The following is a 12,336-nucleotide window of genomic DNA, read 5'->3' on the forward strand; positions in this document are numbered from 1 at the left end:
AACAAGGACATTTCACTTCGCAACACAAAGACATTCCGAGCCAACGTTGCGGTAACAGGAGCCGCCAATCTGGGAGAGAACTTCTATGCCTCAAGGACTGCCTACTGGACAATCAGGGAGTGGCCATATTCTACACCACTCAACAAGCCACAAACCTCTATTCCGACCCTAAGCACCATCCCCATTCGCCACAATCAAAACTGATCACAATAATGTTTCTGACATGTTCACTCCCTCTCCTCCCGCCTCCATCAGCCTCCCTCCTCCCGCCACTCACCACTTCATTTTCGTCGTCCGAAGCCTCTTCGGCGACAACCCATCAACATCAACATTCTCACCAGCATCCCTCTTCATCCCGCCGGCCCAAACCTCACCATGCAGCTCTTAACAACCGCAACAACACACTCGTTGCCCTTTCTTCTGATGAACGAACCATCTCCCAGCGGAAAATGGCCATTGCCATGTACGGCTATAGTTGGCTCAAACCCCCGGGGTGTGCCAAGACTATGCTAGGGAGACATGAGGAAGAAGTTGAAAGGGAGGAAGTCGAAAGGCAATTGAGAGAGGTGGAACTTCAGGAGAGGTACGCCCAGGAGGCGGAGGAGCAGGAAAGATTGGCAAGACTTCACGAAATGGGCGAGGGCGAAGGAGAGGAAGGCGAGCGGGATCTGGATGAGGATATTCCGGACGCTGACGATATGGACGGGGATGGAGAGGAAGAAGGGGAAAGTGACGAGGAAGATCTGGGCGAAGGTGATGAGGCCGAGGATGACGACGCGATGCAAGCCGATCTTGACGACCAAATTCCAGACGCGGATGACCAGGACGATGAGGATGAAGATGACGAACCAATGTCACCCGATCCAACGGGTGCCGATGGAAACTGGGTCTACGATACCCGTCGTGAGCCTGATACTGACGATGAAGAACAATTACCCCATCCGCATCCAGCCTCTCGCCGTCCCGCGGGTCGTGCTTCCGCCGGGAGACGTGGGAGGCAAGCGACCGTTGCTGGTGTGCGCCTCCCCATTCCAGGAAGTGAGTATGACTACGATGAGCGTGAAGCCGAAGATTTGGCGGACGCTATGCTCGCTCAAGACGAGATCTATGACGACCACGGCATTGGAAGAAGCAGCGGTGTCAGCGTTGAGCATGATCTGGATGACGATGTCCCTGAGGCAGATGATGAGCAAATCTGGGAACATACGGACACCGAGATCGAGGAGAGTGAGATGGATATCTCTGTCCTTCCCGGTCAAGGTCAGGGTACGATTGATGTGGTTCAAGCTCAAGGTCTACAACCCCCTCGCAGTACTGGTCGCATTTCGGCACCACGCAGTTCCGGACCCTGGATTACAGGACCGTCCCCCTCGCCTCAGGCACATGGAGAGATTATCACCCGGCGTGGTGTGCATGCTAGGCCGACTCCCGATGCTGCCATACGCCCCGCAAGAATTGTATCGGGGAACCGGCAACGCCATTATCATCACAGTCTCCCGAGCACGCGACTTCAATTCAACCAAACGCCAGCAATGTTGGACAGTCCACTGAATGTTGACGAGGAAGAAGTCGACACGGATCTCGAATTTGATACACCTGATTCATTTGCCGCTCCTAGGAATCCGAGAGAGGGAGCTGCTGCCCGGATAGCCCGACTAGAGCCTACGGGCACGGACGAGACAGCACAACCAGAAACAGGTAATGACGCCAACTTAAGCCCAAGCCGGGCTGCAGTAGCGCGTAATTGGCTCGACGGAGCAGCGGCAGCTGTTGTTGGAGGGAGTGGGAGTGCAAGGAGAACATTATTTCAACGCGCGACTAGGAGAAGAAACAATGTCGACCCCGACACCACCGCGAGCGCTAGCCCTGCGCAGGCAGCCCCGAGTGCCGCGTCAAGCGGCGGACTGTTCACACCCTCTCCTCACACCGATGGCGCTGCTTCTAGCCGCCTTCGGAATCGCCCGGGGCCAGCAGCACTAGATTGGGACACACCTGTGAATACTACGGCGAATGCAAATGCGACCGAGGGATCGTCAAGTCAAAATCAGGACCGAAGAGGGCGGGGGCGACGAACGGGCCGGTTTCTGAGCGGCCGGAGACGAGCAGAATGAGAATGAAGAAATAGGAAGGCTGGTAGAGATATCAGATGGACAGGACTGTAGACCAACGCGTGACATCTGGCAGGACACGGATCTTCTTCCTCTCCTTCTGCAGAACCTCTGCTCGCTGTTGACACGTGCTCGAGGCTCAAAGGCGCCCAAGGAGGCCCGATCATCATGTTAGATGCGTCGAATATGTACTCCGTAGAAGTTAGGCTCAACTCCCCAATCAACTTGTATTACATCTTACGTACACCGCAAATCTGTCCTGCGATTGATACTTGTAGGTAGTGCTAGTCTGCTGGGTCCAAAAATTCCTTTGTATTCCCTTTTTGTGCATGCCTGCGTGCCGCCCTGATTGATCCCTTGAACACAAAACAATAAAAATTCGCGCCAGGAACGCCTTGCTCTGCTCTGGCCTGCTTTTTGCACCGTTGCCGTTGTTCGCCCTGAAAGAAGGAAGGAAGCAAGGAAATGGAGGGCATGGTATACACAAGTTCTGTCGTTCGTTGGAAATGAGAGGCTCGGAGGGGGATAATGCACTGGGCCGAGATGGTGGGTGGGTGGGCAAAGAAGTTGAGGATGGCCCAAGGCAATATAGATTTGGGAGTCCGGCTTTTGCATGATGTTGGCTTCAAACGAGGGCGTGTATCGGTTCTGGACTCTGATCTCGATTCCCCCGGATATGGCATAAATACCCAGGTCGCGAGGAATCATGGCTTCAGGGGCGTTTGAAATCGCCAAACATCCGCTAAGCCCATCCAGGTCCAGGTCCAAGTCCTGATGTTGCTTTGCATGGCTCATCATGGATGCGATCTCGCTGGCTCGCTCTCCTTTTGCCTCTCAACCCAAGCCCTCATCTTTGGGCCTTTCCCGCTCAAAATAGCCACACATAGGCAAACAAAGCCCACACCGCGATGAAAAATATCACCCACACTTTCCACCCCACCCCCGTCCGCTCCCCCATGCGTAACATCCTCCTCATCGTGCCCCGTAACCTGACGCCCGTGTTTTCAAATGTGTCATTAATCGTCTGCGCGAGCTGGGACGAGTCGCGGATTTCATCTCCGATGGCGACTGTGAGGGACTTCAGTTGCGAGACCTTTTGACTCAGGAGGGTGGTCTGGGTCACTTCGTTTTGGGACTCGAGTTCCTCGAGAACGGAAGTGGAGTACTGGCCTTTGGAGTTGGGCGTCGCGGGGCGGAACCCTGACGAGGGCCGTTGGGGCGTGCTGTGGCCATTTGTGGAGGAGTAAGGTGTCAGGTAGGGCGAAGAGGAAGTCGCTGGTTGTGACGTGGGATAGGCGTAGCTGCTGGGTCTCTGCGCGGAGGATGATGATGATGGGCGCGAGCCGGGGTAGTCTTGGAAGAGAGCCGAGGAGGCCGGGGCGGTGCGCCGATTTAGAGACGAGTAGCGGTTACTATTCATGGCGTTAATTCACCTCAACTCATCTCGTTTTGACAACCGGCAGGAGGGGGACTGGGGGAAACGTACGTCGACATCTCGGACGATTTGTTGTAGAGAAATGTTCACGAGGACAGGTGGGTCGTCGTACGCTCTGTACACTGTGGCTTTCAAACCATCTTTGTTCAGAAGACACAAGCTGTCGCAGATGGAGAAATGTGCCACTCTGTCCGCAATCTCAACAGTATATTTTGTCTGCCTTGGGCGTTAAACTTCCCTTGGACAAGTCGCAGAAGGACAAATGTTCGGGCTCGAGGATGACGCCGGTGGCGGGAACACCCGGCCGGAGTCACTGCGCATCATATTCCAAAATTCCACCGTACAAAATGTTCAGCCTTGTCAGCCGTGTCCAATGCCATGTCCTAGGTATCTAAATATGTAAAAGGCTACGAGGTATTGTAGGACATGCCGCCTGAAGTGTCAGAGTCACATTCACTATAGAATTCTATTCGCAACCGTGCTCAGACGCTCAGGTTTCTGAAAGCAAACCCACTGTCTCCCAGTGGATCTTCCTTTTCCACAGCGAAGGTGCTGAATCCGGTGTAGTATGCTTGTCCTTCGACCTTGACCCTCACTCTCATGTCTTCAGAAGTCGAGGAAGACCCATCGTCCTCATGCGGGTTTTGGTCGTTCATTGTTGGCCCTATGATTGTCCCGATAAAAGGCGGGCCAATTCCGAGCCTCGAAACCAATGAATGATATGCCCACGACTGATTCACAGCGCGAGCGTCCTCTCGATATGCGAGTGCTGCGCGAGCGGCTACTCCACTTCCAGTTGGAGACCGGTCGATTTCTTCGGCAGCAAAGTAGCACACTCCCAGCTCGGAACCAGACACAGCTTTATTTTCCACGTTCATGCTGTCAGTGACAATGACGCCGTACAGAAAGGACATCTCAGGCTCCGTGCTATGCTTGTAATGGTGAGAGAGACTTGGATTGTCCAATATGGCTGATTTGAGACCCCGTGTAGCACGGTTCAATGCTTCCAAGTTGACTGCCTTCAACCCATTAGCAAATCCTAGCTCTGTAGCCTTGACAATGCAGTAGAATGCTCCGCCATACGCGAAGGCTGCTTGTACTTCCGCTCTGTTATCTCGCAGTTCGGACCAACGCAGATGTGTGGGTATGGGGATTGTGATGTTGATGCCGGGTGCAAAAGATGGGACGGATACAAAGGAGACAGGTCGTTGAGGGTCTGAGGCGGAACCATCTTCGTTGGTTGGTACGGTCACCCTGAGGAGCCCACATGGGGCATGAAGGTTGACGACGGCATGCCGAGTGTGTGGGTCATACTTAATCTCATTTCTTCTCGGGAATATATGAAGGTCATGTGTATCGACTAGAAACCGTCCCAGAGCAATGGTTGCATGCCCACACATGGTGGAGTAGCCATCGTTGGTCATGAAGAGAACACCAATATGGGCTTCGCCACTCACGGTGAGCTCTGTCCTCGCTCGAAGTATTGCGCCATACATGTCGTAATGCCCACGAGGCTCCAGCAAGACTCGTTCTCGGATGTGGTCATATTTGGCCCTTGCTTCAGCACGCTGTTCCAGCAACGTTCCATGAAGATCAGGATATCCGTCGATGATAATTCGTGTAGGCTCGCCGCAAGTATGCATCTCAATGCAAGCGATCGGTTTATTCTCAGACTGCAAAAGCCGCTGTTTAATGTCCATGATTAACGTTGAACAATCGTCAAATGTAGAAAAAAGCCTGGATGATATAGCTGCTGACTCAGCGGATGTCGAAGCAACTCAACAAGGATAAGTACATAGAAACGTGTAACAAGGTGCAAGCTTTGTTGACGCCAATGTGAATTATGTTCAAGCCAGTGGATTACCTATCTCACAGATGAACGTTGGTTAAATCTAAAGAATAAGATTCAGGATCACAGAGATTCAGAGAGACAGGAAAGTTGTCCAAGGAGGAGTCGTTTGCGAGAAACAAGGAGCGAAGATAAGAAGTTAAGGATGAGGTCAATGGACATGCTGATAGACAAGGCTGTTTCACAGCCTTGCGTGACGTGGCAACGGCGGAGCAAACAGCGAGTCGCGCGTCCACGCCTCCCACAACGCGTAGCGACGAACGTGGGGATCAATCTACCCCGTACTAGATGTCGCGAACTTGATGACGCGGGATTGTTGCATGGCTGAGAAGATTTGCTGTTAATCTCATTCTCCTACTTGAGTGCGTGCAGCACTCATAATAACCTGTTGCCTAAGAGGCACTACGGCTCAGCATGGTCGCCCCACGACAGAACGAGAGTTTCGGCTCGGTTGGCGAACTTGATACCGAAGTGGTATCGGAGCTGAGGGAGAGGCTGACCGAAGTGTCTATAAAATGCTCTGAACGGTGTTTGTACCAATCGGCAAAATGGTATACCAAGGGACATCCCAAGAAGACCAGTCACTGACCGATGGATTAGGGCGGCGGAGCTTCTCGATTCTCTTCCTGAAGATGACGACCCATTTCATGACGCTCCTATGCAAGATACAAATAATGTCCAATCTTCGTATCGACTGTTCTCAACTAGTTATGACGACCCTGAAGAGGCGGCACTGGAGGCTAAGGAGGCACCAAAATACCTGCTAGCAAAGGCATTCTTCGACACCAAAGAATTCGACAGGTGCGCCGCGGTATTTTTACCTCCAGCGATCCCAGCTGGCGGTTTAGCAATCTTTGACAGGCCTAAAAAGCGGACGCCAACATCCACACCATCTCGAACAAAGGGGAAATCAAAAGAAAGCGGTACAACCGCGGCCAGTCCGTTTCCACGACTTAGCCAAAAGTCACTGTTTCTTGCGCTGTATGCGCGATACCTCTCTGGAGAGAAGCGCAAGGATGAAGAGAGCGAGATGGTCTTGGGTCCAGCAGATGGTGGACAGACAGTCAACCGAGAACTTCCAGCACTGGCAAGAGGACTGGAAGCATATTTCCAAGTCCGAGATGCGGCCGATCCACAACTCAAACGAGCTCAAGGATGGCTCGAATATCTGTACGGCACTGTCCTCTCCAAATCACGACAAGAGAAGCTTGCACAGCAATGGCTTCTCCGTTCCGTGCGACTCAACCCCTACCACTGGGGGGCATGGGAGGAATTAGCAACCCTACTCTCGTCCATCGATGACCTCAATACCCAACTTTCGCCTTCTGTCCTACCCCAAAATCTCATGAGTATCATGTACCAGGCTTATGCCTCTGTTGACCTCTTCTCCACCAGCGACCAATCCACAACCTTGAACTATCTTCGAATTCTCCTGAACTACTTTCCAAACTCCACATTCTTACTTACGCAACTCGCACTTAGCTACTACCACGCCAAAGAATACGAGTCCTCCGCCTCCATATTTCAAGAATTGCTGGTAGCCCACCCTCATCGTCTGGACGGACTCGACCACTACTCGAACATCCTGTACGTAATGGCAGATCGGCCCAAGCTTGCGTTTCTCGCTCAACTCGCCACGTCTGTCGACAAATTCCGCCCAGAAACATGCTGCGTGGTGGGAAATTATTATTCTCTTTGTTCCCAGCACGAGAAAGCAGTCATGTACTTCCGACGCGCCCTGACCCTGGACAGAAGCTTTCTATCGGCATGGACACTAATGGGCCACGAGTACATCGAGTTGAAAAACACACATGCTGCTATCGAAAGTTATAGACGCGCCGTCGACGTCAATCGCAAGGACTACCGTGCTTGGTACGGTCTAGGTCAAGCGTACGAGGTTCTTGACATGAACTTTTATGCGTTGTTCTACTACCAGCGTGCCGCTGGACTGAGGCCATATGACCCTAAAATGTGGCAAGCAGTCGGATCCTGTTATGGGAAAATGAACCGGCTGGATCAAGCTATCAGAGCCCTAAAGCGTGCTCTTGTGGCGGGGACCTATATTGAAGAATCCACCTCCGCGCAGTCAAGTTTCAATGCAAACAGCAGTGTTTCAAGCAATTTGGCTTCCAACCCAAAACGCGGAAAGTCTACTCCCCAGGCGAAACCAAAGCAACAGAAAGCTACACGCAAACTTCTCGACCCAGACAACCTCTACCAAATCGCCCTCCTGTACGAACGGCTCGGCAGCACTGAAGGTGAGAGAGAGGCAGTCCATTATATGGAGCTCTGTATCGCACAGGAGACGGGAGGAAGCCACATGAGTGTTGTAAAGGCAGAGAAAGCACTTCGCAAACGCCAGCAGAAAGAAGATAGAAAGACTGCTGTTGCAGAGGAACGCAATGCCAGAGTGGCGCAGACGCGTGCGGCTGGTGGGGGAGATATGGAAGTTGATGCCGGAGAAGAGGCAGCCGGTGCTGATGATGATACGGAAATCATGTCCTCCTCGCCTGCATCCCCTGCTTCGCCAGCAGCGTCTTCACCGTCACTGTCCGACGCCGAAAATATCGACGAGACCAACGCGGCTAGTGGAGGAGACGGCTTTGGCACAGGTACAACTGCCACAACCTCCAAAGCCCGCCTGTGGCTTGCGCGCTGGTGGCTGAAAGCAGGTGACTTGGACCGTGCAGAAAGATTAGCTGAAGAGTTATGCATGGATGGATATGAAGTTGAAGAAGCAAAGGGTCTGGTCAGAGAGGTCAGAGGGAAAAGAGAGGGGCTGTCCAGCGGACGTGGTGCGGGCTTGGATCTGTTTCAACCATCAATGACCTGACACGCTAGTTTCAAGCATGTGTCAGCCCAGCAGAGACGGCTGGTTTGTAAGAGCAGGGACAGGGTTGAACGAATTATGAGCCTACGATTGAGTATGATATGATAGCAGTCAGCCTGATGATTTGCCCCGCACAACGGTGCGAGGTGCGAACGTGCGAGGCTGTATCGGTATAAGAGCGTGCAGAGTGAGATGTCAGCAGAGATCTCCTGTAACAACACACCCAGCGAACTGGGTAATCTAAACCCCATTAATTCTTCCAGTCGCTTTCACCCTTGGAAGAAGCCGCTGCAGCTCTCCGCATGCACATTTCGTTATGGAAGCGAGCGGACCATTGTTGCGTCGTGTTGTTAGGGCTGGGGTTCAGTTCCAACCAGGTAATTCTGGAGTCCGTGGCACTAATTGAGATTCTCCACTTCTATCGTCGCTTGCAAAACCGAGCTCGAGTTCAACAACTTGATACTATTCCACGTCGTGACACAGAGAGGGAGGAGGGAAGAAAGGGTGAAATGGACAGATAATTCACGGCCCTCCCTCCCTCCCTCGCTGCAAGCCCACACGGCTTAGAGCAGTCGATTACCGAACAGTGGAAAATAAAGGGCGGTGCAATAACGAGGACGAAAAGCACGGTGGGCAAGCAACCAGGAGAGCAGGATCGAGGACATACAAGATGAGCCAGCGACATCGAAGAGGGCTCCGCGGTCCTGACGCTCGGGTCCGGATCGGTCCCAGGGCGATGCGATGGGGGGACAAACAAGCTGCATGCAGAACAGGGCGAGTAGATGGCATGTAACGACGCCAGAGCGACAGTGGGGTTGGAAGTACTTCACGAGGTCATCTGGTGGCATCTAGTATGCTGGACTAGGTACGCTATGGTAATATCAGGTAGGAAAAGACAGGGCCGTACGCAGAACAGTCAAGATGAGATAAATCATGTTGAGGAGGATGTTGGCTTGGCCGTTCATTTCCGCCATACTTGGCTCCTGGACAGGCGGTTCATGCTGAGGAGCTAGTTTGGCACAGCAACGATCCTCTTCGTCGGGACGAGGCTGAGGGTGCAAAGGGGGAAGTGAGAAAGCCGAGGTAACCGAAGATAAGCGAGGCATATCAGTCAAACACTCCCAGCTCAAGGTATGAAGAGGAAGGGCATGAATCGTCTGGAGAGAAGAGCATCATTTATTACATGGACTCATCAGCGGGCCCTTTGTTGACAGCCCTTTGTCACCACCATTGCCGCCATTATCAATGCCATCCCGGGCACGCCCTCAGCATTACCACCACCGTTTCCATCAGCACTTGAGTCCCCACTCAGCATTCTCTCTCCAACCCTGCTGTTGCCCAAAGGAGTGTGAGTTGTGAAAGAACAGGGCTCCCAACCTTTGTGCGTCCCTGTCACGTCTTTGCTCCATAACCGTGATCATGCTGTGCAGCTCTGGCTATCAATACTTTGAACCCGTAATGTCATGTCGTAGGAGGTTGAGTGGGTCAAGTCACATAGTGCGACTTTGGCGGATGGAAAAGGGCTGCATGGCCAGGTTGTTGGGAGGAGGCTGTCCCAAGTATCAGTTATCTCAAGAGTTTTTGAGAAGAGAGGAGCCAAATCGTGCAGCTGTCTCCCGATCACAGAAGATCTGAACAATGAAGAATTTCACATCTTTCTGACAGTATGAACCCGACAATCAATCCTCGCACTTTGGACGTAGTTGTCCCAGATAGGATATTGTCCCCATGCGGTGATGGCAACTTTCCACCCGGCACCCATAGTTCTGATGAGGTTTCTGATGTCTTCATCTTCATCGTTGTAGTGCCAGATGACCGTATGGGTCTTGAAATCCTGGCCCGCATGAATGTTGGTGACGATCTTTCTTGGTGGGAAGTTGAAATCTGGTTCAGGTTGAGATTTCCATATTGGCTGTCTCCTGATCGCTTTGGAGGGAGTGATCTTGACTTCAAACCAAGTCTTGCTGTTCCTGTATGTGCCGACATCCTGCAACTCATTGCTGTGACCCTGATCACAAGAAGTGATGATGAATGTAAGAGAACGTAATGCTTTGGGTGGCATCGTAGCAGGAAGTTCAGTCTCTAGATAGACCACGCCTGGTCTGTGGCCGCTGACACCGTGCTCTCGCGCAGTAACTTTGAAAGGCTCAGCGTCTACTTTCGATGCCAGAGGGACGTCATGCCACAATTCGGCCATGTCAAGAATCTCCGGAACCACGTCACGGTCCACGACCCGAGACAGAATCATAGCAGTGCGGTAGACGTCGCGGTTACAAGGGCCCTTGGGCTCCAGGGGAGCTGAGTAGCAGATTTCATCACATTTCTGCAGGGCTCGCTCGGCGTATGGGCGGACGCGCTTTGGCAGGTTCGGGATCAGGAGGTACCGGATGATGAGTGGCAAGATTATGTTGAGGACAAGTTTGAAGAGGATGAGTTTGAGAAGGAAAAAGTAGATAGCCCAGAGCCCAAAGAGGCCCAGGAGAAGATCATTCAACAACATATTCAAGAAATGGAGGGTCGGCAGGAGGATGGCAATACGACGGCCATTGATTAAGAGGAAGGGTGAGGGCTTGTAAGCTACAGAATTAGCACCCACATGGTAGTGGTGAAGTAGGGCGGCCGAGGGTGATGAGGTTAAGATACGAGAGAAGCTTAGGAGGAGGAAGAGAAGAGTGAAAGAGGACTTGAATCTTTCAAGACTCATCAGGCACGTAGGGGGGAGGGTGGGATGGGCTCCGGGGGTGTGATCGATCCCCGTTGCCTGGTGAATGGTGAAGGAAGGCCAGAAGGCCACAAGCCAGTCTGTCGAGGTAGAAGGACCACACCTGACATTACATGCCCAGGTCTATAGGGGTTGTGGGTGCCCAGACGCTTCAGTTCTGGGTACCTACCTGACCCCTAGGTACCTGGGTAGGTGCCCCCATTCAACCCTCTTCTCCGCCTCTGCCTCTCTGCCCCTCTGCGCCTTCCACTCCGACTCTCAAACAACTCTCACCGCTCAGACCTCAGACAGCAGCCTCGACGTTCTCCCCTCTCACCACCCAGACCGGATCAGCCGTGAACGATCCTTCCACCAGCGTCTGGATCTCAATGTTCCGCCATCCGCTCCACCACAGATAATCCCCAACCATATTGAGCCTTTCGTCCTCATCGACCTTCAGCCATCTGCCAACCACTTTGGTAGGAAAGCACCGGTTGGAAATGACAAGATGCACCTTTCCTCCCGGATGCGTCTGTCGTCGGATACTCTGCAGGACCTCAACGGGCTTGGTCAGGTAGTCGATGGATACCACGCATGTCGATGCGTCCAATTTGCCCTGGGTCGGGCCCGGTAAGTGTACCTCTGGATACTCGTTGAGATCTTGCACAGACCAGTGTTTCAATACAGGATTCTTGGCCAACTCGGCGCGGTTCATACCCATCCCTAGCACCTCGACTTCTCCCAACGATGCTGCCTTGGCCACCTCTGCCGGGTAATGTGAGATCCAGCTGGAACAAAAATCCAAAACTCGGCCTCTGTGGGGCAAGACTTGAGCATAGTAGTTCCGCACGTTGTTGATGGCATTACCGTCGATATGTGTCACAAACCGTGGAGCAGCATAGAAGTACGAGTCATTCCCTGCCTCCATGGGTGCGAGGTCTTCTGGGGAATATGGAAAGGGTCCATCTGGATTAGCGGGCTCGTAGCGCCTCGGGGCCATCGGGCTCGAATTCATCCTTTTCGTGGCTGCAATTACTCTTGAGAAAAGAGATATCGACCGAAGACTGGTTCTGATGGTGACAGAGGGCATTCAAACTTAGCCGACGATAGATGCAGGGCCACCAAGGGTGACGGAGCGGTTCTGCCCAGCAGACCAGATATTACTGGGTATAAATCGGCGCTTCACCTTGTGAAGGCGCTAATGAATGACGTCTTTGATTGCGACCAACCCAGGAACGGAACATTGTTTGGAGCGGATACACCAGCACCAAGGGTGAGACATCAAGGACAACTCTTCGCAGTGGACTAATATGGCTGAAGCTGATCCCTTGCAATATTGCTGGGATGATCACTGTGTCCCCGAGTCACTGTCCTTGGCCATCTTCAACGGTCAGAACGGTACATGCCCTGCAG

The 12,336-nt window shown here is 52.7% G+C and overlaps 6 protein-coding genes across 6 annotated transcripts; 2 read left to right on the plus strand and 4 right to left on the minus strand.

Moving 5' to 3' along the window:
* Positions 1 to 212: 212 nt before the first annotated feature.
* On the plus strand, positions 213 to 2,111 carry Z519_11884 (uncharacterized protein; the record flags this gene model as incomplete). The annotated part of the gene is made up of 1 exon (XM_016769593.1): positions 213 to 2,111. The coding sequence occupies one exon, from the start codon at positions 213 to 215 to the stop codon at positions 2,109 to 2,111; it is 1,899 nt and encodes a 632-aa protein (XP_016614229.1).
* An 865-nt stretch (positions 2,112 to 2,976) lies between these two features.
* Z519_11885 (uncharacterized protein) lies at positions 2,977 to 3,528 on the minus strand (the record flags this gene model as incomplete). The annotated part of the gene is made up of 1 exon (XM_016769594.1): positions 2,977 to 3,528. The coding sequence occupies one exon, from the start codon at positions 3,526 to 3,528 to the stop codon at positions 2,977 to 2,979; it is 552 nt and encodes a 183-aa protein (XP_016614230.1).
* Positions 3,529 to 4,025: 497 nt separating this feature from the next.
* On the minus strand, positions 4,026 to 5,243 carry Z519_11886 (uncharacterized protein; the record flags this gene model as incomplete). Its single annotated transcript, XM_016769595.1, has 1 exon — positions 4,026 to 5,243. The coding sequence occupies one exon, from the start codon at positions 5,241 to 5,243 to the stop codon at positions 4,026 to 4,028; it is 1,218 nt and encodes a 405-aa protein (XP_016614231.1).
* Positions 5,244 to 5,806: 563 nt separating this feature from the next.
* Positions 5,807 to 8,225, plus strand: Z519_11887 (uncharacterized protein; the record flags this gene model as incomplete). Its single annotated transcript, XM_016769596.1, has 2 exons — positions 5,807 to 5,943; positions 5,993 to 8,225. 2 exons carry the CDS (start codon positions 5,807 to 5,809, stop codon positions 8,223 to 8,225), a joined length of 2,370 nt encoding a protein of 789 aa, XP_016614232.1.
* Positions 8,226 to 9,870: 1,645 nt separating this feature from the next.
* On the minus strand, positions 9,871 to 10,722 carry Z519_11888 (uncharacterized protein; the record flags this gene model as incomplete). Its single annotated transcript, XM_016769597.1, has 1 exon — positions 9,871 to 10,722. One exon carries the CDS (start codon positions 10,720 to 10,722, stop codon positions 9,871 to 9,873), a length of 852 nt encoding a protein of 283 aa, XP_016614233.1.
* A 505-nt stretch (positions 10,723 to 11,227) lies between these two features.
* Z519_11889 (uncharacterized protein) lies at positions 11,228 to 11,923 on the minus strand (the record flags this gene model as incomplete). Its single annotated transcript, XM_016769598.1, has 1 exon — positions 11,228 to 11,923. One exon carries the CDS (start codon positions 11,921 to 11,923, stop codon positions 11,228 to 11,230), a length of 696 nt encoding a protein of 231 aa, XP_016614234.1.
* Positions 11,924 to 12,336: the final 413 nt, after the last annotated feature.

The sequence above is a fragment of the Cladophialophora bantiana genome (assembly GCF_000835475.1).
Source record: "Cladophialophora bantiana CBS 173.52 unplaced genomic scaffold supercont1.24, whole genome shotgun sequence".
NCBI classification, from domain to species: Eukaryota; Fungi; Ascomycota; class Eurotiomycetes; order Chaetothyriales; family Herpotrichiellaceae; genus Cladophialophora; species Cladophialophora bantiana.